Below are 26,066 nucleotides of genomic sequence, written 5' to 3'. Positions count from 1 at the left end.
AAGACAAGAGGATCTCTGTGAGTTCGAGGCCAGCCTGGTCTACAGAGTAAGTTCCAGGACAGCCAGGGCTACACAGAGAAACCTTGTCTAAAAAAGGTGGGGGTCAGAGGGGAAGGAGATAGGATAGTCCACAAACTCTCCTCGGGCAAGCCACTGGAAGACTTACCTGAGTGAAATCCAGGGAGCAAGTCTTAGATACATGCACTGTCCTGTCTTACCAGAGGCCTCATGTGCTGACAACTGGCATCCCATTGCATCTAATCTAAGTCTACCCAGCTTCCCTTCATCTGATCATCTCAGGGCCATAGGGAGGCTGTACAGGTGACTCTACTGGAAATAGAGGTGGGTAGAGGGAAGGAGGGAAGGAAGGAAGGAAAAAAGGAAGGAAGGAAGGAAGGGGTAAGGTTGCCAATAAAGAAATACAAAAAAGACAAAAGAAAGAAAAGAAAAAAAAACTTTCACATGATATTTGTGCTGCTATGTGACAGTCCAATGGCAGGCTGCCTTCCAAGCATGCTGTCAGGTCTTTTGTACTGACTTACCTACCTCCAAAGCCCTGAACCTCAACTCCTTGGGGATATCCAGGGAAGATGCTCTAAAGATAACCCCCATTTCTGCACCTACCTCAGAGTCGGGCAAAAGGAAGAAGAAAGGAAAATCTGCTTCAGAAGCAGACTGTCTCTCTTGACTTTTCATGCATGGTCCACATTGTATATGTGCATATGTGTTGAAGTGCAAGGTGTGTAAGTGCATGTGTGTGCATATGCATGCCCTACTTCCTCATTAAATGATATCTTTTTAGTTCATTCATTGAGTACAGTAATGATACAATTCCCCCAAAGCCTTCCATTCTGTTGTTGTTACTTTGTTCTGTTGTTGTTTTGAGTCAGGTTCTTGCTACATGGCCTAGGCTGGCCTTAAACTCAATCAATATCCTCCTGTTTCTGCCTCAGAAGAGCTGGGATAAAAGTGTGAGCCACCATGCTGACTTTATCCGTTTTGACTTTTGGAAGTGGCACCAAGGTTCTGGTTGCAGCCTGGGCTTCGGGTGGAACAAGATGTGTCCACAAGAGTCAGCCTCCATCACTGCCACCTCCTCCAGAAATAAGGAAGACCAAGATCAAAGGACAAGGCAGAGTCGAGAACCCTTTCTAGCCTCGTGTCTGGTGCCATCCCCCAGAGAAGAAACACGGTCTTCATTCCCGATTTCTTTCTCCCCTATCTTGCAGCCTGAGTGTGTCTCCCTTCTCACGGTCAGCCAGGCACACACAAATACATTCACAATGCACACACTCTTCCACGTGGTGGAACAGAAGAAAGACTAAAAACAGGAGGTAGGAGGAGGACAGAGTGTGTGCCCAGAGGGCAGTTCCTGGGGTCGGGTGGCAGGATGCCCAGGGTACTGAGTGGGCAGGAGACCTCATGGGCTTCCTCTCTTCTCTAGCCAGCGACCAAAGGTCAGCTCAGGCGGCTCAGCCACGTGCAGTCCACCCACAGCCCTGTTCAGGTCATGTGAGACCAGGACTGAAGCTTTGTCAACACTCCATTGTCTCCCAGAGCCCAGCCCATGTGGAAGGGGAAAAAACCCTCTCCAGCCCAGGCTAGCTGGTGTGTCTCCAGAGCCTTGATCGGCTCCCAAAGGGATGCCTGCACTCAGGAGTCCTCAGTCCTCATGGTGATGACGATGATGGTGATGTACAGCAGGACCTCATTCCTCTTTGGGACTTCACCATCCCACAAGTGGGGAGGAGTGGCCTTCCTTGGCACTGAGGAAGGGAGCAAAGCGAAGAGGGGCCATCTCCCCCTGTTCTCCTAGGGTCACACTATGCCGCAGTTTGACCCCAGCACCCCACCTCACCCATTCCACAGATGCTCTGGGGGAAAGAGAGCAGAGCAGAGAAGACTTAGACATGGCCCTGAAGGTCATCTTGCACGTCAGCACTGGGAGGTGCCCCGGAGCTCTTGTGTCCTGGCTCCCAGCCTGGACCACAACACAGGCTCCATTGACTCCTATGTACCCTCTTTCCCAAGATGCCCACAAAGCTGTGGGCTCATGGTTCCTGCCCACAGGCTCCTGAGCCACAGGATCCACCCAAGAAGAAGGCCAGGGTTGGCCAGAAGGACAGATACTGCACCTGTACAAGAGTCTCCTGGGCTGGGCATTGGTGGCACACCCCTTTAATCCCAGCACTTGGGAGGCAGAGGCAGACGGATCTCTGTGAGTTTGAGGCCAGCCTGGTCTATAGAGCAAGTTCCAGGACACCTTCCAAAACAATACAGAGAAACCCAGTCTCGAAAAAAAAAAAGAGTCTACTGGGTCCAGGCTGAAGGTCATGGCCAACCTCTAGGCCCTGTCCTACCCAGTCTAGAATGGAGTTACATGGAGAGCCAGCTAGGGCACATCTCCTGCCAATGCCATCTCTGCCTACCCATAGTCTTATTAACTTTAAGGATACTCCCGACTCAGCCCCTACCACTGGGACGGAAGGCAAAGCCACCTTGGTCCACTGTGTCTTACCAGGGGAATCAGGTGAGGGAAGAGGGCTGTGCCTGGGGGAGGGAGACTGGAGGGAAGCTGGGGCTGAGGAGCTCCAGTGAAGGGAGGGTTGGCCCTGCCGAATGACAGAGAGATGATTAAACCCACAGAGAAGATTGATAAGGGAGCTAAACAGCTGCAACTCTGCAAGGTGGGCTGGGGACAAATCTCATCTTGTCCTGGCAGTGCTCAAAGCACTGGGGGGGCTGGGCCAGCCTGGCTGAGCTCATGACCTGTACAAGCCCCAGAACAGGAGCTTGGGGAGGCGGGGCTAGAAGGCCACGCCCTGCTTCTCCCTCCGGGCCTCTGCTGACGGCTTCCAGGCTCACCCCAGAGACACCCACCCCCCCCCGCCCCTTAACACCTGGGCAGTGCATCCCTTCTCAGCAGCGCCCCCTTTACCCGCAGCACCCCTGCCTCAGCTCTCACTCTCGTTATTATTAGATGTGATTTACAGCGGAAGCGCTGAGTCAGACAAACTGAGATTTCCCCCAGACAGAGGCAGTGGGAGAGGAGAAGAGAGTCCAGGGGAGGTAAGCAGGGTCCAGGAGGGAGCCAGGAGCTGGGTATGTCAGACTCCAACTTCTAGAATGAGCAGGGAGCTTTTGCTGCTGTTTCTTCTGCCTGCTCTAGGCCCAGGATCCTCAGCTGGTATTCTTGGACATTCAGACCCGTTTTCTGACTTCTCACCTGACCTCTGAGCCTGTCTTTGAGCCCTCAGATCCCCCTTTATACATTGAAGAGATGAGCCCAGAAGTCCTGAAGTATGGAGATGAGGTGATTCTACTGGGCCCCGTGTCTTCAGAATGGCTCTGAAGGTGGTCTCTGGCTCCCAGAGACAGAGAGAGGCTACGGGAGGGCCCCCGGCCACCCCACCCCCAACTCTGCAAACAGAGACACTATCTCTGGATTCCAGGCAAGCGGTTTTGGGGGGGGGGTTCAAAGGCCCAAGACTGCCGGCAGGGAGAGCACACATTTCTGCTTCCACCTTGTGCAGAAGAGAGTGGTGGGCAGGTCGGTCTCTGCTCCCTGGGTCTCTGACTCCCTTGCAGGGAGGAACTGGGCATTGTTGCCAAAAATAAACGTTCCTTCTCCCGCTCCCTGGCTCCCGGCTCCCGCTCATTAGGATGCGTGGCGTTTGGCTGCGGTCCCACACCTTGCAGCTCATTATAAATATGCAGTCGCTGCTGGCGCTACCCCAATCATCTCTGCAATCAGAGCTTTTAATTAGGTTAATTAAATTGTATCAAATCTCGCAGGGACGCAGTTCACTGATGCTGATGAGGCAGCCAAAACAGACCCCAGCTCCTTGGCTAATGAAGGCCGCTGCCTGCCTGAGCAGTGAGGGGGCAGGAACGCAGAATAAAGGGGTCCATCCTCTGGGAGGAGCTGCTGCCCAGGCCCAAGCTCTGGGGACCAGGTAAAGGGTCTTCATCTAACAGGTTGGGCTCCAACTACAGCAGTCCCCAACCCCAGGGACTATCAGCTTCGATGGAGAACCAACCACGGTAAGCATGAGGAGCCAGGGCAGGTGGGCAGGGTTAGGCCTAAGCACCTGCCACCCCCCCCCTACCACATGGCAAACTGGGTGTCTTGAGATCCACGGGCTCTATCTGGGAGCTTCTTACTTCTTCCACAGAATATTTTAACAAGGCTCATTTTGCAAGCTCACACATGCACTCGCACACATACACACACACACACACACACAGAGAGAGAGAGAGAGAGAGAGAGAGAGAGAGAGAGAGAGAGAGAGAGAGAGAGAGAGATCTGTCACTGCCTCCTTCCTTGGTTACCTTATTAGCCTAAGAAGAGGCCAGGCTGAGGCTAGGAAGCCCATCCCACTGCTAGCCTAGTCTCCATCTGCCATGGAGGCCATCTGCCCCTGGCAGGGGGTAGTTTATAATGCTACCAGCCAGAGACAGGAGGGGGTAGCACCCCCTCCCCAGCCTCTATGTGCCAGATGGACCCTGTATTTTCCCACCTATCACTCCACCTAAAGAACCCTCTCTGGGGGAGAGACACTTGTCCCAGACGTGCGGGATCAAATTAGCTGAGGAAGAGAGGGCTTCCTTCCTACCGGCTCCCTCCTCGCCCTGAGCCGACTGCTGCCCTAAGCCGACTGCCGCATGTCCTGCAATCTCCCACTGCTCACTGGAACCCATACAGCCTAGAGCTGGAGGAGCATGGGAAGGTCTTCCCCTAACTTGAAGAATGGCCAGTGCTGCCACCTCCCAAGGGGCTGTCCCTGATGCTGCTCAGCTGGGTTCCAGCCCTCTCTTCTTAACCCTTCAGGCTCTGGTTGTGTCTGAGCACATGACGATGGGGACTTTTTCAGCACTTTCAAAGTGAAGTTCTTTTCTGTAGGAGCTGCTTTTGGGGGGTTAAAAAGGATTTGTTTGTTTGTTTGTTTGTGGTTTTCCACCCAGTAATGTGAAAACATGAAACTCAGAAACCAACTCCCAATATTTGTCACCTCAGAAATAAGCCTTTGAGGTAACAAAAGGAAAAAAAAAGCTGTAAATTAGTCAGACTAGCTCAGGGCAAGGGAGGGGAGTGCCCACCTGCCTCCAGGCACCAGGGTTTCATTAACACTGGTGATCCGAGCATGGCCATCAAGTGACACTTCCTTCCCACCTTTCTTAACCTCCAAACTCAGTAACCCCCTGCCTAGGTCCTTGGTTCTATCCTAGACCAGCCTCTACCACCACCTGGCAGGAACAGACTGCCTGACCTCCTGGCAGTAGTGTGTCCCGTCATATGACAGGATATGGCCATCACCCTTCCTAAGCCCGTCACATTAGGCAGAGCAGATGGATAGGGAGAGCTGGTGCAGCTGAGACAGGACCTTCCAAAATGGTGTGACAGTGGACCTGGGAGGAGGAGGCAAGGAGATTCCTTACATGGAGGCAGAAGCAGCCAGAGAGATGCTTTCTCTGGCCAGACAGTCTAGGGGCAGACAAGCAGGAGCATGACCTGCTTGCACAGCCTCTTCTGGCCTCCTGAGTCTCAGAAGTAGACTTGGGCTTTTGGGAGGCAATGCTAAGGATCATGTCCAGGCCTTGCATATTCTAGGTCAAAGCTCGGCCGCTGAGTGTCATCCTGGCCCATGGACCTAGGAACAAGCAGCTTTGCCTTTCCTTGTTGCATTCCTGCTCTGTAATCCCTATGCTCCAGACCCAGAAGCCAGTGGGAGCCCTGCCAGCAAGGAGGCCCCATAGCCCTGCTGGCTAGAGTGCACCCTCTGACCCCAGAAGGCAGCTGCAAAGCCCAAGAAGCCTGCCAGCTCAGCCTCGGACAGTCTACCCCTATTCCTCCACTCATCTGCGGCTTTGGGCCAGGACTCCCACCCAAGCAAGGCTCAAGGCGCCCTTCCCAATGCCCCATGCATGAAGCTTTGGGAACTGGCAAGCTGAGATGGCTTTGGGAGGAAAAGAGCCCAGAACCACACACCTACTTGCCTCATGGTTTCCAAGTCCCGACAGGCCCTGGCCTCACCGGCCTCCACAGGCAGGCAGAACAGTTTGCGTGTTGGCTGCTTTCCCTGCTGAAGGACGTGCGGCTTCGATTGTTCAGTGACCCACAGGCAGCAACACGGGGAGACATTAAGCCACAAGTCAACTCTCAGACCTCCACAAAAGGAAACCCCCCACATCATCCCTGTGAACCAACCTCTGGGAAACCTGAGGCCTTGGGAAAGGCCCTAAAGTCCCTACAGTATCCTCATTAAAAGTAGGAAAGCCACAATACAACCAGACTAAAAGGAAAGATCTTTTTCATGGAGCTCTCTTCTGTGGCATTAAATTCAATAAACAAATCCATACTCGGCATCTCTGGGGGGCAAGGAGGTTCTGGCAGAAGCTACTTCCAAGGTAGACACAGGCTCACTGATAACCAGCCCAGAGAGAGGCAGCAGCTCCACCTGCTGGGCTCCTTTCTGCCTAGCAGTTCCTTCCGTGGACATCAGAATTAGATTCTTATACTGAAAAATAACACAAGGCCTTGACACCCTCCTGTTTTAGTCAAAAGGACCCTAGGATGTGGCTATAAATTAAGCTGGCTTGGGGACTGTTCCTTTGACAGATCCATGGGTTCCGATGGCTGTTGCTTTGAACTCTTGTCTTATGCCAAGACATGAACCAAACAAGAATACTTGTTTGGTCCAGGCAAATTCTCCACTTCCACAGGCTGCCTACTGCCTTGTGGCAGTCAGAGTGGTATACCATGTCAACAGGCCAACCATCCCAAGCCTAAGAAGATGGCTACAGAGAAAACAAAACCTCTCCCTCTTCTAGCGAGTCTGCCTGTGGTCCCACTGAGAGCCCTACCTTAAAGCTGTGACCTGGTCTCAGAATCCATGAGACTAGAGCTGTGATGGGTTAATGACAAGGGACCACTAATCTCTCCCCTTAAGAATTCTTGGGGCCGGGCGGTGGTGGCTCCCGCCTTTAATCCCAGCACTCGGGAGGCAGAGGCAGGCGGATCTCTGTGAGTTCGAGGCCGGGCTGGACCGACAGCCTCCAAAACAATACAGAGAAACCCTGTCTCGTAAAACCAAAAAAAAAAAAAAAAAAAAAAAAAAGAATGAATTCTTGGGACCTCAGCCAGGAGTTAGTGACGCATGCCTTTAATCCTAGCACTCAGGAGGCAGGTGGATCTCTGTGAGTTCAAGGCCAACCTGGTCTACAGAGAGTTCCAGGACAGCCTCCAAAACAATACAGAGAAACCCTGTCTTGAAAAAAAAAAAAAAAAGAATAATTCTTGGGACCTCCAGACACAGTGGCTCATACCTGTAATTCTGACAGTGAGGCAGAAGAGTAAGTTGAGAGCAGTCCAGGCCAGCATGAGACCATGTCAAAAAATTATAACAAGGAGCTGGAGAGGTAGCTCAAGAGTGCTTGCTGCTCTATCAGAGAATCCTTGGGCCCAGAGACAGCCAACAATGGCTCAGCAACAAGGATGCCTAGTCTTGTTCCTCTAGTTTTGATTACCTCCAGCTTGGAAGCTGGGGAACTCCAAACACAATGGACTTTGCAGCCCCTTTGGACTGAGCACAAGCCTTCAGGCATCTCCACTGGTGTGTTGTGCGTGCACCCAGAGGTGGGTGCATGGCTGTGTCCATACCTGTTTATGGAGCCCAAGTTGTTCCTGCCCCATACCTCTGTTAACATGAGAGCCCACGCAGTGTTTTGTACTTTTGTGGGGGGGTTCACCTTTCTACCCAGGAATGGCAAGAACAGAGCTGCAGTGCCTGGCAGCGTTCCCCAGAACAAACCATTGCTTGGCTTGTTAACTCTTTAGAATGTCAAATTCCCTTTCAAGTACCATCTGAAAACACTACCTTCACCTTGCTCCAGTCTGGGTTTCTTAACAGTGTTACCCAGATCATTGGCACTGAGCTCAACACCCCTTATTTTCAGGGCTCCCAGATCTGAATTCCACAGTATACATTCTTAGAAAACAGTTTTCATTCTAGGCTTTACACAGGAACCTAGTAGCTATGCCACTTACTAACATTATACACACACACACACACACACACACACACACACACACACACACAGACACACACACACACACACACACAGAGGCCTGGAGAGATGGCTCAAAAATTAATAGCACTGGCTACTCTTCTAGAGGACCAGGATTCAATTCCCAGAACCCACATGGTGGTCACAATCACCTATAATTTGTTCCAAGGGACCCAACACCCTCTCTGGCCTCTGCAGGCATCAGGCATGCATGTGCTACAGACATAAAGGTAAAACACATACACATTTTTAAAAAAAGAAAATCTACCAGACTGATGTGACTATTCCTCTCCAGGAAGTGGGGTATGAACAAGACTCCCAAAACCCTGTTCTCAGTTCTCCTACATCTTCTGTAAGCCTGCTCAGTCCTGTTCTGACTAGCCATGGCCAACCATCCCTATATATGGGCAAGGAAGCAAAGGGTGGGACCCAAAGAAGAGAAAAAACAGCTCCATATAGCCTGGGGTCTGTATTCTCAGGTGAAGTCATTTATAGCCTTGGAATCAGCAATTGGCTGGGAGCAGAGCGCAGGAACAGAGCCAGTCCTAGTAAATTCTGATGTGAGCTTTCTGAACAAATAGGAACCCATAGGGTTGCTGTTTCCAAGGGTGTCTATCTCTGAATGTAAGGAAGGGGAAATGGACTCTTAGACAAATTATGAAGCCACCCAAATAATAATAAAGACCCCTTTCCCCACTGTACACATATCTTCAAAACCATTACTTCAGCCAGGAGTTTTGGCATGTCTGTAATCCCAGATCTTGGAAAAAAGACAGAAAGATCAGGAGTTCAAGGTCACCTTTGACTACACAGCTAATTTGAGGTCAGCCAGGGCACATCCCATCTCAAAAAAACAAAAGAAATTCAGGTTCCATTACTGTGTAAGCATAAACGTTAAGTTTGATTCCCAGAACCCACATTTTTGTTGTTTTTCCCAGACAGGGTTTCACTGTGTAGCCCTGGCTGCCGTGGAATTCTAGATCAGAGATCCAATTGCCTCTGCCTCCCAAGTACTGGCAGCCACTGCCCAGCCCCAGAACCCACATTTTAAAAGCCAAGTGAGCGAGGGAGCTGATACGATGGCTCAGCAGGTAAAGGCCCTTGCCACTAAGCCTGATAACAGAGTTTGATTTCTGGGACCACATAGTAGGAGAGAACTAAATACACAAAACTGTCCTCTGACCCCAACAAGTGTGGCGTTCCTCACCTACAATCCCAGCAAAAGCAAGCAAAGACAGGTGGATCCCTGAGGCTCACTGGCCGGCCAGCCTCATATAACCAACGCACTCCAGGTCAATGAGACACTGTCTCAAAACAAAGAGGACTGAGTCTAAGGTCAGGCATTGTTCCACGTCCCCCACATGCACCACCACATATGTGAACCCACCCTAACACACAAAAACAACGACTTTACCTTTTACTTTGATCTTATATTACTTTTGAGAAATTGTGTAATATAACAAAAATAGAACAGAGCTAGTGATTTAATTAAAAATTAGAATGTAGAATTTGCAGTAAGGAGTGTGACAAAACAAAAATATAAACAAAAACTGATGTATAACTCTCCCAAGTGGAGGACATACACCAGAATGCTCACAGTAGCAGTTTACCTCTGTAACCCTAACTCCTACTATGGAATAAATATCTGTTATTCTTAAATACTAAGATCAGAAATGATCTTAGTATTTTCTACATTGTTATATGAGATTATATAACTTGTATAAGGAGAAATAGGTACTAAAAATAAGAGAATGAATTCATAATATAAAACAAAGCCAGGCAATGGTAGCATATACTTTTAATCCCAGCACTTGAGAGGCAGAGGGATCTCTGTGAGTTCAAGGCTAGCCTGGTCTACAGAATGAGTTTCAGGACAGCCAGGGCTGTTACACAGAGAAACCCTGTCTTGAAAAACCAAGTAATAATAATAATAATACAGAAACAATGATATTGGGGAAGGGACTTTACTATTCTCATAGAAAGATATCAAGTATCAGGTTGACAATAAGTCATGATTACAAAACAAAAAAAAACAAGGCATCTGAACTAATAATGAAATTTGAAGTTATTACAAAAGAGGGGAAAAAAAGAGTTCTTTTCAATGCAGAATGACGAGGCTTATTTTTAACACATCAACGTTTTCGGCGAGTCTGGAATCTGTAAATAGCTGGGGAGTTCACTGTTTCCTTCTTCACCTTCACCTTGTTTGTTTTATCCTGTAAGGGTAAAAGGTGACCAGTAAACGTAAGTGGGGTTTCATGGAGCAGCAAAGTCAGTAAGCTAGCTAGGGAGAAGCCCGACAGAGCCCACAGAGTCTTCTCCAAGTTCAGAAGAGCCATAGCCACCCACTGTATGGAGTCACTTAACCTCTCCAGGAGCACACAGAATGCTACCAGCTGTGGACAATCTTTGGGAAACTGAGGAGAGAGCAGCTCGAGTAATTATTTTGTTTAAATTATAAATTTAATTCTCTCTCGGAACCCCAGTTGAAAAAGGCCAACCTAAACGATCTGCAAGGCTGAAGAATTTGACATTTAGAGGAATGATAATGCGAAGGAGCTTCTTAGATTCCTTAGCTCTGCTATTTAACTGCACAATGTTGTCTATTTTTAAACACCCGTGAGTGGCATGTTCTGTTTGTTAACCTGTTTAAATGTTACCGGAGCTGCTCATAAGCTGTAAAGTCCACATGCTACCTGATCCTACCCTCTGCTGCTCCAGGGCATTGACTAATAACCCCTTATTACCTTCTTAATCAAGGAATGTTTCAACAGTGTCAGAGCAATAGACACTGGCTCAAACCACTGCCCCAAAGGAGCAGACATTTTCACTGTTGTTGATTTACACACAGCCGAGATCCAGTCTCAGTTAAGACCTTTGTAAGAAAGAAAGGGAGAGGGAGAGAGAGAGAGAGAGAGAGAGAGAGAGAGAGAGAGAGAGAGAGAGAGAGAGAGAGAGAGAGAGAGAGAGAGAGAGAGAGAGAGAGAGAGAGAGAGAGAGAGAGAGAGAGAGAGAGAGAGAGAGAGAGAGAGAGAGAGAGAGAGAGAGAGAGAGAGAGAAGGCTCAGGCCGACGCCTCCTCACCATAAGATCTTTGCGGGTTTGAATTTTCTGTGCAACCACGAACAGCTTCTTCTCCCGATCAATTCGCTGTGTCAAGCAATCATACTGCCTTTGTCTTTCTTTAGCTATCCTCTATAGAATAAACATATATTTAAATAAACCAATTAACAAGACAAAAATGAATAAGAAGCTGGTTCTTGAGTCCAACTATATCAATGGTTTCATCAGTTCCCTCTTTATTCCAAAATCAACTCAAGGTGACTATTAAGATGCCCACTTTAGCCGGGCAGTGGTAGCGCACTCTTTTAATCCCAGCACTTGGGAGGCAGAGGCAGGCGGATCTCTGTGAGTTCAAGACCAGCCTGGTCTACAAGAGCTAGTTCCAGAACAGCCTCCAAAGCCACAGAGACACCCTGCTTTGAAAAAAAAAAAAAAAGATGCCCACTTTAAAGCGAACACATTTTACAAGTGAAAGCAACTGTGGAAACTACACTATCAAAATCTATCATTTAACAAATGTAGAAAAAAAAAACAGAGAAGAAAAGTAACTGACCCAAAGGTAGAAGGTTTGTCTAAAAGGTAGTCAGGACTGTCCTGAGCCCCCACTTCCAAGCGTGTTCCCAGAGGTACACTAAGGAGCCTCAAACTCTGAGTGCCTCAGTCACTGGAGCTGAGGGCAGCACCCGCGCAGGACTGGAAGCCTGCAAAAGTAAACACAGAGCAACAGAAGGACCAGTGATGCAGAGTGCTGGGGCGTGAGATCTCAATGTCACAGAGCACAAGGGGAATTTTCAGCACTGAGACCTGAGAAGACTCAGCAGCTAAGGATTCCCCAGATGCTACTGCAGTCCTTACATTTCAAGACTCAAGCATCTGAGAAACTAACAACTTTGGCTTCTTCTCTAAGACAGCACATAGACTGAGTCTCACTCATCCCTACTGCTTGGAACCAGAGTGTTTGGATTTCAGATTTGGGGGTGCTTGGAATATTTGCATGCACATGAGATAAATTACGGATGAAACCCAAGTCTAAATAAGCTATTCATTGTTTTTCATGTATTCCTTATATACAGAGCCTGAAGATAATTTTACACAGTATTTTTAGCATGCCTGCATTTTGACTGTGGTCCATCATACAAAATCAGGTATGCAATTTCTCACTTGTAGTATCATATCAGTGCTCAAAACATTGCAAGTTTTGAAGGATGTTAAATTTTACTGTTTTGAACTACTTGTGTGTACATACACACAGAAACCTGTACATACATGTATGGACAAAGTTCCAGTGTTGGGGGGCTGGATGTTCATAAACTTCAAGCCATTCACAGATTTTGCTTATCACTTCCACATTGCAGACTTGCAATCTACTCACCGGCAGCAGCCTCTCGATAAAAATAATTACCCTTTAAGCAAAGCAATGGAGTGAAACAATACTGAGCAAAAATGGCAGGCCTGAGCCCTCTTACCTTCATAACCGCTCTGATGGCAGACGGTTCTTTAGGGTATGGGACACTACCCCATGAAAGGACTACAGTACTACCCGAGGGACATCAGTGATTCAGCTAACTGAAAACCCAACTAATTGAGAAACAAGGCTATCACGAGAACACGTCACCCGGCTCCCCAGCTGCAAGTGTTTCAGATGTGAAGGGGCCTAGCACTGGGCCTCAGACCAACAACTCACCAGCTTGAGCAGAGTCTCTCTCACAGCGGTGGTTTCAGACAGCTTTTGTTTTCACTTTATTGCACAGACTGTCAAATTTATGGGATTACCCAATATAGTCAAACTAATTAGGGGTATTTATATTACTAAAGCAAGTTTAGCTGCCTCTGAGCTAGAGGAAACTGCTGTGAAATTAAACATTGGAAGCAAAACTGATGCGGTGTAAATGCTTCAAATCAAAACAGAACAGCTGTCTGCTTGAAACACATTGACAGCATTTTTTTTTTCAAATGAGTCAGTCAGAAGTGAGAGTTCAACTCCAGAAGGCTTTGAGAAAAAGCCTGTCATCTCCACAACCCAGTTATGTGATAGAAAGCACCATAAGGAAAAGTCAATACAAAATCTTGGTTACAAACGGAGTAATATGAAAACATTTTAATATGCATATTCATTGACAAGGGTTCTAGATCAAAGCACCACACATCACAACCCTGATCTTCAATGTTCCTCCCCTGCGCTGCATTTTTTAAGTGTCAGCAAAGGATGAATGCATTAAAAGCACAAAGGACCAGATCAGAGTTGGGATTCAAACCCAAAACCTAAACTCCTGATCACTATGGAACATGTCCTCCAAAACAAATAAACAAAAAATCCACTTCCACTCCATCACCAATCATCTTTCTACTTTATCAAGAGTTTCTGAAGTTTCCTACAAATACTTATATGAAACACAGTGGCAAAAAAAGAATCACAGACAAAAAAACCCGAGCCCCCACCCCAAACTCCCATCCGAGTGCAATAGAGAAACATACCTTGAGTCGAGTCTGAGGGGTAACACCTTTCACTTTCTCCTTCTGCAAGGTCTCTATCCTGGGTCTATTAAAGACCCTGTCTACTAGCTCTGGGGCTGTTTGCAAGTGAGTCGCAACATCAAACCGTTCAACTGAAATTCAAGACAATCTTTAAGGCACAGGTCATCTCTAGCACCATCCAACACACAGTGACATGGCAAACCATCCCAGACACCTCCAACATTTCATACCTTCCTTTTTGGTGTCAAAAAAGAACACGTGCTTATTCTGTTGTTTTCCCTGGAAATCCAGCAGGTGGAGCTCTGATTTCAGTCTTTCAATTTTCTAGAGTGAGGAATATGGTCTTTAAGTAGGTTCTTCCCAAGTCTCAGAAATAAACTTTCAAAAACTTAGACATTTCACATCATCACTGTCAGTCAGCAAAGAATTAAAGAATTCATCGTCTCGATCTTTTTGATATTTTTAGGCACTGGCTTTCATTGTGGCATCATCATGCATGTCTGACATACTTTGTTATCAATAGTTTCATTCTTTTTTTTTTAAGACAGAATTTCTTTGTGTGGTCCTGGCTGTCCCAGAACTCACTCTGTAAACCAGGCTATCCTTGAACTCACAGAGATCCGCCTATCTCTGCCTCCCGAGTGCTGGGATTAAAGGAGTGCACCACCACTGCAAGGCAGGTTTCATTCTTTTACATGAAAGCACTTAAACTTACCAAGTACCAACTATTTATCAAGCACTAGACTAGGCATTCCACAAAACTTAGTATTTAAAATATATGACTGAAATAAGCATTCTCAAGTTAACTGGTCCATAACCATGGGTCTAGAAACTGGCAGAGCTAGAATTTAGCCTACATCGGTCTCATTCTCAAACCTGTGTCCTTTCTTAACCAATCAACAAAAATGCATCAGAACAAAGATGCAATGGTTACCTTTGCTTCTGCAACCCTTTTCATCTCTATATACTTAATATCCTGAGTTCTCATCAGCTTCAGTTGCTCTGGTGTCACTTCTTCCTTGGTCTCCTTGATGATATGAACTCCATCCTAAAAGTGAAGGTTAACAGATACAGTCTGTAGCAGAGTACAACCACTAGTAAGATGTTAGGGCAATTCACATTTAAGGCAAAGGCAAGCAAGAGCTGCATGCACACTAAGAGTAATTCAAGGCCTCAGGCCACTGACACCCACCCACCTTGAACAGACACATCTCCATTCACTTATTCTTCAAACAAGAGGCTGGGGTTAACTCGGGGGTACAGAACTTTGTCTAGCATGCAGAGGTATGAGGTTCCATTTTTAATACCAAATGAAACAAATCGGGAAAAAAATTAAACAAAAGATGGTGCAAAGGCAGGAGCATGCTGACCAAGAAAAGGACAGTCTGTGGTGGACCTCTCACCAGGAGCACCTGGTCCGAGTGGAGAAGGACCACAAGGATGCTTCCTCCTGTTCCACCTCATTCCCCATCCTTAGGGCTCTGAACAACTGTTATCTGTTTTGTACCTACCTGGAGCTTAGCCCGGGTCATTTTATAGTAGAATTCATCTGGATTTTTTTCAAGAGCCTTCTTCCGGAGAGCTTTGAGGAAATCTTGCTTTTTATGATAGTCACTATAAGAACAAGTCAGGAGAGATTTGTTACAAATGGAAAAAAAGGAAACCTATCCACACAGATGAATACACACATTTAAAAGTTCATGATCTGGGGGCACACCTGCTACCTCAACACTTGGGATGCTGAAGCAGAAGAATCACAAATCTAAAATCAATCTGACTTAAAGTGAGCTGTCTCACACAACAAACACACTAAATCCCTCAAAACAAACAAGCCAAGGAAAACCACAACAAACAAATGTATAAGAAACCCAAAGCAGTGACCAGATTGCTCCATTGTCCACTGTCACGAGTCAGGATCCCTGTAAGACCCACAATCCTCAGAGCCCTCTGTTCCAATCATACAGGTGACTGTCTCCTTCCCACATCCTCCTCCACTTGAACCACTACAAAAGGATACCACATAAAGCACAGCTTCAAACTCCTCACGAAGAACTATAGTCCAAGCTTCAGCACCCAGGTCCTGCCATGACTCACCATTCACTGCCACAGGGCACAGCAGCAGAGTGGTGACCTCTGCATCCACACTGTGGCTCTGTATCCAGACTCCACTATTCCTAAGTAACCCTGGGGAAGTTGAATAACCTTCTAATCCTAATTTCACACATAAAATGAGTATAACAGTAACCTACTCCAGAAGATTGTTGGAAGGAATAAACAGACATACAAACTCTATCTTACCCAACTACAGCACTCAGGGATGGGCTATAGCTCACCAGTAGAGAACTTTCTCTCGAATGTATAAGGTCTTAGGTTCAAGTCCCATTTCCTACCATACTACAAAAAAGGAAACCAATCCAGTGCTCAGTTCTTACAATTAGTTTCAACAGCACTATGACAGCCAGCATGGTGACATACAACTTTAATCCAGGCACTCGGAAGGCAGAGGCAGGTAGATCTCTGAGTTCTAGACATCCTGGTCTACATAGTGGAGTCCAGGACAGCCAGGGCTACATAGAAAGACCCTGTTTCAAAAAAAAAAAAAAAAACAAAACAGGGGCTGGAGAGGTGGCTCAGAGGTTAGGAGCACTGACTGCTCTTCCAGGGGTCCTGAGTTCAATTCCCAGCAACCACATGGTGGCTCACAACCATCTACAATTCAATCTGGTGTCTTCTTCTGGCATGTAGGCAGAACACTGTATATGTAATAAATAAATAAATCTTAAAAAAAAACAAAACAAAATAACAACAACAAAAATCTCTGGTACCAGCCAGGCATGATACATAGAATTGTAATCCTAGCACTCAAGAAGCTGAAGTAGGAGACCATGAGTTTGAGGCCAGCCTAGACTACACAGGGAGACTGCCACAAAAATAAAGTTAATAAAGGAGGGAGGGAGGGAAGGAGAGAGGGAGGGAGGGAGGGAGGGAGGGAAGGAGAGAAGGAGGGAGGGAGGGAGGGAGGGAGGGAAGGGGAGAGGGAGGGAGGGAGGGAGGGAAAAAGCAAGCAAGCAAGCTGACTGCTCTCACAGAGGTCCTAGGTCCAATTCCCAGAACAGACATTGCAGGTAACAACTGTCTATAACTCCAGTTCCAAGGGGCTCTGATGCCCTCTTCTGGTCTCCACAGGCATCTATCAGGAGGCAGAGACGGGCAGACTGCTGTAAATTTGAGATCAACCTAGTCTACACAGTGAGTTTCAGGCCAGTCAAGGCTACATAGTGAGACCTTATCTACAAAAATAAAAAAATTTTTAAAAATTAAAATCAAGCCAGGTATTGGTGGCGAACGCCTTTAATCCCAGCACTCGGGAGGCAGAGGCAGGCAGATCTCTGTGAGTTCGAGGCCAGCCTGGTCTACAGAGTGAGTTCCAGGACAACCTCCAAAGCAATATAGAGAAACCCTGTCTCGAAAAGCCAAAAAAATAAAAAATAAAATAAAATAAAATCTGAGACCTACAGAAATCCATTTAATCATCACCACCCACCAAACCAGGAATATAAGAACCTCAGCTGACTTGTGTGCTAATGAGCAATTACAAGCATTTTGCAAATGGAGTGCTAAAGAAAAGAACAGACATAATTGTTTTATAAAATGTTTTCAGAGTTCATCATCACCCACTCTCAGGCTCATGAATCCATCTTTCGCAGCTCTTCATTCCACACCACATGTAATGGTGTAAGAGATCCAACAAACTTTAGATTGTATCTTTCACTTCAAGAAAAGGGAGCAGAAAGATTCGGCATTTGGTTCAAACACCAATGGAGCAAAGCAATGCCACTCTGAGAAAACCACCTGGAAGGGCCTATTAAAAAAACTGACAGTGCTCAAGCACTTAAGTAAGTAACGCTCTGTCTGAACAAAGGGAAGCTTGGAGTCACAGGAAAACCTCTAACAGGCTGCCAGAGCTTTGGGTATTTTATCAATGGCAGGAAATGATTCCCCCATTAGACACTTGGATACTTTAGCTGTAGTATGGGTGTTGTAAGCTTTCTTGGCAGCACCTCCACCAGAAATACTGCACTCACTTTGCACGAAGTTTGTAATCTTTCTTCTTCTCCAGCAAACCCAGCCGTTTTCGAAAGCCAGGCTAGAAGACAAAAGGAGAAAGGTGCACTTAGTTCTCTTGGCAAACACATGCTGAGAGCAACATGACACCTGACAGAAACAAGACTGTAGTACTCAGTAAATCTGTGTCCTTGGAGCCAGTCCGCTACCCTGCTCCCCCCTCCTCCCCATCACTAGGCCCTGCCCAGGGATGAGAGGGCTCATCCAGGAGCCAGACAGGTCACAAGCACCACCATAGTAGGTTTCTTGGCCTATTAAGGACAGAGAGAGGCAACAATGACTCGGCACTAAGCAAGCAGTTGCCAGTTGTACTAAAATTACTACCAACTTAATCCAAGGGCTTATAAAATACTATGAAGGGAAAACATAGTAACAGGAGGCAACTGTGGCAAAGGGAGCTAAATTTAGAGTTTTCAGACTTAGGTTCAATCCATGCTTTACCTCTTAACAATCTATGACCTTAGGCAAATAAATCACTTAACCTCTCTGAGCTGTCATTTCCCAACTATAAAATAAGAACAGTAAGGCTGGTACTTGCCTGCAATTCTGACACTTGGGAGGCTGAGGCAGTAGGATTGCAAAGGCTACATAGTAAGACCACAAACAATTAAAAAAAATAAAACAGAGAACAGCAGAAGCAAAACCAAGTACAATGGGAAAGTATTATCTCTGATATTCACTTCTATAGCATGCAAGGTTCAGTGACTACATCTTGATCTATTCTATAAGTTACAATGTTACTTTGAGTGCTTAATGTCAGGTTAAATTGGTACATGTCTATGTACCAATTTACTACTAGATCTTAAAAATAGAAACAAGAGGATCAGGAGTTCAAGGCCAGCCTAAGCTACATGAGACCCTGTATAAATTATGTGTGTGTGTATGTTAGATGCTTTTCTGATTTTTTGCTGTAGAGTTTTTGAGACAGGGTCAGTTCATAATCCTTCTGCCTACTTGAACTCCTAATCCCCCTGCCTGCACCTACAGAGTGCTGTAATTATAGGTGTATGCCACCATGCCTGGCTTTTATTAGGTGCTGAGGATCAAGGCTAGAACCTCTAGCTGCTAGGCAAGTACTCTACCAACTGAGCTACACGCCCGGCGTTACCTACATCATCGTAACAATTATGTGCCTACTCTGTTCCAAAGCAATGTGCTATGCTTGTTACATACTCCTATTTCATCTTTATGACCATTACAAAAAAGTAAAGCATATTCCAGAAAGGGAATGGCATTTAGAGAATGTATTCAAGAATGCAAAACCAAGGCTGGGGATGTACCTCAACCATTTGCCTAGCATACAAAAACCCACAGGTTCAATCTACAGCACCACATAAACCAGGCACGGTGGCACATACCTGTAATCCTTACACAGAAAAAGTAGGCAGGCAGATCAGAAAGTCCAAGGACATCCTTAGCTGCATATAGAGGAGACATTCACTCTAGGAATGCAGAATCACTAAGCCCCAAAGCTAAAACTAGAAACTCTACCTTTTGTGGATAGTCTATGCTATTTCAGAGCCCACTATACTCTCTTTCTGCTCTGAATGTTTGGCTTCGGTTTTAGAAGTAGGTTATCATACAGCTCTGGTTGACTTCAAACTCATGACCATCTGCCTCAGCCTCACAACAGCATGATGATGGGTATGTGCCCACCATATCCAGCTTTATGCTGACTTTTTTTTTCCGGACAACGTTCCATCTATTGCCCAGGTTGGCCTGGAACTCACTATGTTACTCAAGGTAGGACTTGTAATTCTCCTGGTCTGAGCCTGCCAAGTGCCAGAATAACAGATCTGCACCACTATACCCATACCTCTGAATAACCTTAACTTCTGAGGCTGCATATTCATGTCTCTACTGAACTTAGGATGGGATTCTTTCATTCACCTTTGTCATCTCTTAATCTTTCCAGGGATAACATAATCCTGGAGTAAAACCCAATGAGTAAAATAACAACCCAAGATGGTTCAATGCGCCTACGTGATGAAAGGAGAACTGACCTCCCACAAGTTGTCCTCTGACCTCTATAATGACTCCCTGGCATGGCTGCCTAACACTCATACACCCATACCCATAGAAACTAGTAAGTAACTGTAATTAAAAAAAAAATGCTAAACTATATGTGGTGGCCCAAACCCTCAGAGCACTCAACCCACAAGAGGCAGGGGATCTCTGTGAGTTCAAGGCCAGCCAAGACTGTGAAACAATATCTTAAAACAAACTTTTCTAATTTTTAAAAAATTATTTTTATGGTTAGTGGTGGTGCAAGCCTTTAATCCCAGCATTTGAGAGGTAGAAGCAGGAGGTTTGCTGAGTTGGAAGCCAGCATGATATACAAAGCCAGTTCCAGAACAGCCAGAGCTACATAGAGAAACCCTGTCTCAAAAAAGAGAAAAAGAAAGAGACAGAAGGAGATGCTTACTCAAAAAATGGGCCTGGAAAGATGGCTCAGTGGCTAAGAGCACTGGCTGTTCTTTCAGAGAAGCTGGGTTCAATTCCCAGCACCCACATGGCAGCTCGTAATTGTCTGTGATTCTAGTTTCAGGGGATCTGACACCCTAAGACATGCATGCAGATAAAACACCAATGCACATAAAAAAAATTTTTTGAGACAGGGTTTCTCTGTATTGTTTTGGAACCTGTCCTGGAACTCACTCTGTAGACCAGGCTGGCCTCGAACTCACAGAGATCTGCCTGCCTCTGCCTCCTGAGTGGTGGGATTAAAGGCATGTGCCACCAACACCTGGCCCATAAAATAAATTTAAAAAATTTTCAGGTTTTGGGTTTTTTTGTTTTGTTTTTTTGAGACAGGTCCTCTCTGTATAACAGCTCTTGCTGTCCTGGAACTTGTTTTGCAGATCAGGCTGAGCTCGAACTCACAGAGATCCTCTTGTCTCTACCTTCAGAGTGCTAGGATGGCAGGCGTGCACCAACCACCTCCACTAAGCTTAGATTTGTTTTATGTGTATGAGTGTTTTGCCTATGCATAGGAATGTGGTCATGCATGCCTGGTGCCCTCAGAGGTTAGACAAAAGCATCAAATGCCCTGAAACTACCACGTGAGTGTTGGGAACCAAACCTGGGTCCTCTGCAAAAGCAGTAAGTGCTCTTAACTGATGAATCATCTCTCCAGCACCCATAAAAGCCATGATAACTTTTATCTTTAAAAAAGCAAAGGGAGACTGACAGAGAAGGAAATGTCAAGGGTCAGAGAACAACAATGCAGTAGAAGTCATTAATGTGTGAGTGTACATGTGCATTACGGAGGAAACCAGATACTACATATGAAGCAAATCACACATTTACCTCCACAAAATCAAGCGCTTTCACTGCATCGCAAAGGAACAGGACAAAGAAAAATGCAAGGAACTCAAATTCAGAAGTGATTCAGGCATCAACTTGAAATCCCTTTCTTCTATGTTAACCCAAGTCAACTGTTTGCAACTGTGACTTTAGATGTAAATTTAATCTCTTTAAGCATTAGGTTCCTAATTTGTAAGATGAAATAGCATCTATCGATGGGCAGTGGTGGCACACGCCTTTAATCCCAGCACTCGGGAGGCAGAGGCAAGTGGATCTCTGTGAGTTCGAGACCAAGCCTGGTCTACCAAGCGAGTTCCAGGACAGGCTCCAAAACAATACAGAGAAACCCTGTCTCGAAAAACCGAAAAAAAAAAAAAAAAAAAAGAAATAGCATCTATCTCCTAAGGACACCGTAGGATTAGGGGACACTCCTTTTACAGCATGCAGAGCTATTCCTAGGATGCTCAAAAAGTGGCCATTTTAAGCAGAATGTACTGTAATCCCAGTATCAACTGAGGCAGAAGGATCACAAAGTGAATTTGAGGTAAGTCTAGGCTAAAGAGGGAGATCTTATCTCAAAAACAAAACAAAACAACAAAAAAACCACATCTGATAGCTTTGCCTTCAAAAGCAAACTAATCTCCAACTCCAAAACATCTTAACACAATTTTACCGTTTCCACACATGTTGCACACTTGGCATTTTAAATTTCTTTGATTATTATTTTTTATTGTATGTTTATGATTGCTTTACTTTCATGTATGTCTGTGCACGACTAGTGTGCCTGGTGCCCAAGGAGGCCAAAAGAGAGCCTCAAATGCCCTTGAACTGAAGTCACCGAAGGTTGTGAGCTGACATGTCAGTGCTAGGGACTGAACCTGGATCTTCTCAAAGAGCAACAAGTGCAGTTAACCACTGAGCCATCTTTCCAACCCCCACATCTGATATTTTTAATGTACCACATCTTTAAAAAGTTGTCTCTATATTATTTTACTCCTTTTTAAATTTTTTTCATGATTTTTTAAAAATCTATTTATTTATTTATTTAGTTTATGAGTGACCTGTCTTCATGCACACCAGAAGAGAGAATCAGATCCCATTACAGATGGTTGTAAGCCACCATGTGGGCTGCTGGGAATTGAACTCAGGACCTCTGGAAGGGCAGACAGTGCTCTTAACCACTGAGCCATTTCTCCAGCCCTCAAGATTTACTTTTACATTCATTGTTGTTTGGCCTGCACTTATGTCTCTGTAAGGGTGCCAGATTCCCTACAAATGGAGTTACAGACAGTTGTAAACTGCCATGTGGATGCTGGGGATTGAACCCAGGTCCTCTAGAAGAGCCACAAGTGATCTTAATTGCTAAGCCATCTCCACAGTCCCACCTCTATATTCTTGAAACAGCTGATGTGATTTCAAGCCTTGCCATATGACAGTTGTAGCTGTAGCTCTTTGGACAAAGTACTTGACCCATCTGAGCCTTCACTTCCTCAAGGAAATGTGAGGACATAATAAAGTGCTTCCAAACAGCTGCCTTGAGTTACATGGAAGTGAGAGTCATGCATGCACCCTTCACCAAGTTCTAGCTAGCTACTATTAGTTTTCGATAGGTCTGTATACAGTTTCACAATTAAGATGTTAAAATACACTACTGTGACGTGACTCAGTGGGTAAAGGCATTGGCTGCCAAGTCTAATGACTTGAGTTTGAACATGGAGACGACTCCTGCAAGTTGTTCTTAGACCTCCACATCCATGTATGATACTGCTTCGACTAGGCATTCACCCTACTAAATGCTATTAAGCAGAAAGGGTGGACTGTGCTCAAGAAGACTCGGTACTATCACTCCTCACCCTTTTGGCTAACATCAACTACAGAAGGATTTTTAAAACAGAGACAGACAGAGGCCTCAGTTCTACAGCGTCAGTCAGTTGCAGTTCCAGAGATAATGTCCTACCCCTTTCTTCAGCCGCTGTACAACAGGTATCTCTAAAAGCCTTGTTGGATGTTTATATGGGGGTTCTGCTTGTTGGTTGTTTATATGGGGGTTCTGCTTGTTGGATGTTTATATATGGGGGTTCTGCTTGTTGGATGTTTACATGGGGGTTCTGCTTGTTGTTACTGTGATTTAATTTTGTGTGTGCACATGATATAACTGTATGTGGGTATACAGGCTACTGCATATATGGATGTCAGAAGACAACTTCTTAGGAGTCCATTCTCAAAAAAGAGGCCAAGAAGTTGAAAGAGCAAGCATTGGTACATGGGAGGGTTTGGAAGACAGAAAGGGAAGGAAGAAATGTTGTAATTAAGTTATGTTCTCAAAAATAAAAAGTTAAAAAAGAAAAAAGAGTCCATTCTTTCCTTCTACCTTTGTGAGTCAGAAGGTCTTACTGAGGCTCTTACTCAGGTCTCCAGGCTTCTGCAGCAAGGATATTTACCAGCTGAGCCATTTTCCCAGCCCATTTTGTTTTGTTGAGATACTGTCTCGTGTAGTCCAGAGTGTCCTAAAACTGTGATGGATTATCCAAAATTCTTGATCCTCTTGGCAAAAAAGTAAATAAATAAAAATATTTGAGGGGCTAAAGAGATGACTTAACAGTTGAAAACATATTTTTCCCTTCCAGAAGATCTAAGTTCATTTCCCAGAAGCTATATCAGGGACGCCACAATTACTGTAAACCCCAACTCCAGGATGAGCTCCCACAGGCATATGTATTCATGTGCACACACCCGTTCACAGACACACATATAAGTTAATGTTTTGATTTAAAAAAAAATAAGCTGGAAGCTGGACGGTGGTGGTACACGCCTTTAATCCCAGCACTTGGGAGGCCAGTCTGGTCTACATAGCTAGTTCCAGGACAGCTAGGGCTGTTACACAAAGAAACCCTGTCTCAAAACAAGCAAATACATACATAAATAAATATAGAAAATAAAAGCTGGCCTAGTGATGACAAGACATTGTCAACCAATCCCCCCAAGGGAATGAGAACAAAATATTAAAATAAAAGCTGGGTAGTGGTGGTACACACCTCTAATCCCAGTGCTCAGAGGCAGGTGGATTCTCTGTGAGTTCAAGGCCAGCCTGGTCTACAGAGTGAGTTCTAGCGTAGCCAGAGCTGTTACAGAGAAACCCCGTCTCAAAAAACCAAAATAAGTAAATACTTTTAAAAGATGTATAATTGTGTATTTCTGTGAGTATGAGCATGTGGAAGCCAGAAGGGAGTGTGGGATTTCCTGGAGTTGGAGTTACAGGTATCTGTGAGTGTGGGTGCTAGGATTTGAACTCTGATACAGCAGCCAAGTGCTCTTAATGGCTGAGCCCTCTTTCCAGTCATTAAAGCTTGTTTGAACATCATGTGATTTCTGAGAATAATAAAGTGGATAATGTGACTCTGGGTATATCTTTATTTCTATCGAATATTCCCACACCGACACATTCTCCTTAGAAACCCCGAAATTATTTATTCTAACTAAAATTTAGTGGCGGTCTATCTTCCTCCTTTCTTTCATCCTACCAAGGCCCAAACCTTGCTAGGCAAACAGTTCAACAGTTCACCACTGAGCTGGACGTCTAGAATTTTTTTAGGCTTTTATTTTGAGACAGGTCTAAGTTGCCCAGGTAAGTCCTGAATTTGTGATCTGCCTTGGCCTCAGGAGTAGCTGCAATTACAGACCTGGGCTATCAGGTCCCCCAAGAGTTTGTAAATGATCAAGTCACTCTCCTCACGGGAGAAGTGTGAGATCTACATGAACCACAAGCCCCCGCCAAAAGTTGGGCCCACTTTAGGGACAGCTGTCCTCGATCACAACTCCTGCATGCGTCGGATGTGGGGCGCCCACTGCTGCTGGTCACCAGGGGAACGCATGTGACACACCTCGCCCCACTCGGTCACCCACTGGACCTCCTACCGTAGACAATCCCCTTAACCAGGTCCCCAGGTCTCCCCGACAAGGCACGCTGGGGTCAGGCCCCATGTGTCGGGGGTTTACAGAAGGCAGATGCGCTAGCCGGTATCCCGACGCTAGGATAGCGAAGGGGCAGGGGCCACAGGCCGTCGCCCAAGGGGCCTGCGAGGGCCTACCTGGCTTCGTTCTCGATGTTCCCGCTGCCGGGACTTGGCTGCTTTGCGAAAAGCCGCCGACATGCCTACTGGGGTCCAGAAATGGTTCAGCAAACTCCACCAGCGATACCAGAGCAGCAGCGTCCGCAAAGACTACCGGAAGCAGGCCTAGCCGCTGGAGGCTTGCACAAGCCTATCAGAAGCCTACTTCGCCAGAAATACATCCCCACTCAAGCAGCCCGGACAGGAGGCTTCTGGGAGATGTAGTTTCTTAGATCGAGTCACGTGATTCCTCCAGAGTTCTCACTCGCTTGAGAGTATTCATACACAAGGACCAAGGCTTCGTTCTCGCCACAAGTTGGCATCTGGGAACACGTGGCTGACACTGCCCTCTGGCTGAGCTCGGCTTACGTGTGCACATGTGCAGTCACTGCGACTTGGCCTGGGTTAAAATCCTAAACAGAGCGGGCCGTGGTGGCTCACACATTTAATCCCAACAACCTTCAATCCAAGGACTCTGGAGGCAGAAACTGGGATTGTGTGAGTTCAAGGCTAGCCGTCTCTTACATAGTAATTGCCAGGCCAGCCAGGGCAACCTAGTGAAATGAAATTCCTGTCTCAAAAAGAAAGGGAGGGAGGGAGGGAGGGAGGGAGGGAGGGAGGGAGGGAGGGAGGGAGGGAGGGAGGGAGGGAGGGAGGGAGGGAGGGAGGGAGGGAGGGAGGGAGGGAGGGAGAAAGGAAGAAAAGAAGAAAGGGAAGGAAATAGAAACAAAACAAATGATGGTGGCACATGTCTTTAATACCAGCACTCAGGAGACAGAGGCAGGCAGATCTCTGTGAGTTCAAGGCCAGCCTGGTCTACAGAGCTACTTCCAGCACAGCCATGCTACACAGAGAAACCCTGTCTCTAAAAACCAAAAAGAAATAAAAAGAAAAGAAACAAACAAAAACAGGAAATAATGTG

General features: G+C 46.1%; 1 protein-coding gene across 1 annotated transcript; it reads right to left on the bottom strand.

Annotated features, from left to right (window-relative positions):
* Window positions 1–10,015: 10,015 nt before the first annotated feature.
* On the bottom strand, window positions 10,016–25,304 carry Utp11 (UTP11 small subunit processome component). Its single transcript, XM_005084355.4, has 8 exons — window positions 25,124–25,304; window positions 17,690–17,751; window positions 15,116–15,218; window positions 14,539–14,652; window positions 13,835–13,928; window positions 13,605–13,735; window positions 11,151–11,261; window positions 10,016–10,283 (listed from the first exon to the last, which is right to left on the bottom strand). The coding sequence occupies exons 1-8, from the start codon at window positions 25,184–25,186 to the stop codon at window positions 10,200–10,202; spliced, it is 762 nt and encodes a 253-aa protein (XP_005084412.1). The 5' UTR covers window positions 25,187–25,304; the 3' UTR covers window positions 10,016–10,199.
* Window positions 25,305–26,066: the final 762 nt, after the last annotated feature.

The sequence above is a fragment of the Mesocricetus auratus genome, unplaced genomic scaffold, assembly GCF_017639785.1.
Source record: "Mesocricetus auratus isolate SY011 unplaced genomic scaffold, BCM_Maur_2.0 Super-Scaffold_100014, whole genome shotgun sequence".
Lineage (NCBI taxonomy): Eukaryota > Metazoa > Chordata > Mammalia > Rodentia > Cricetidae > Mesocricetus > Mesocricetus auratus.
This window is presented reverse-complemented; position numbering and strand designations above follow the sequence as displayed.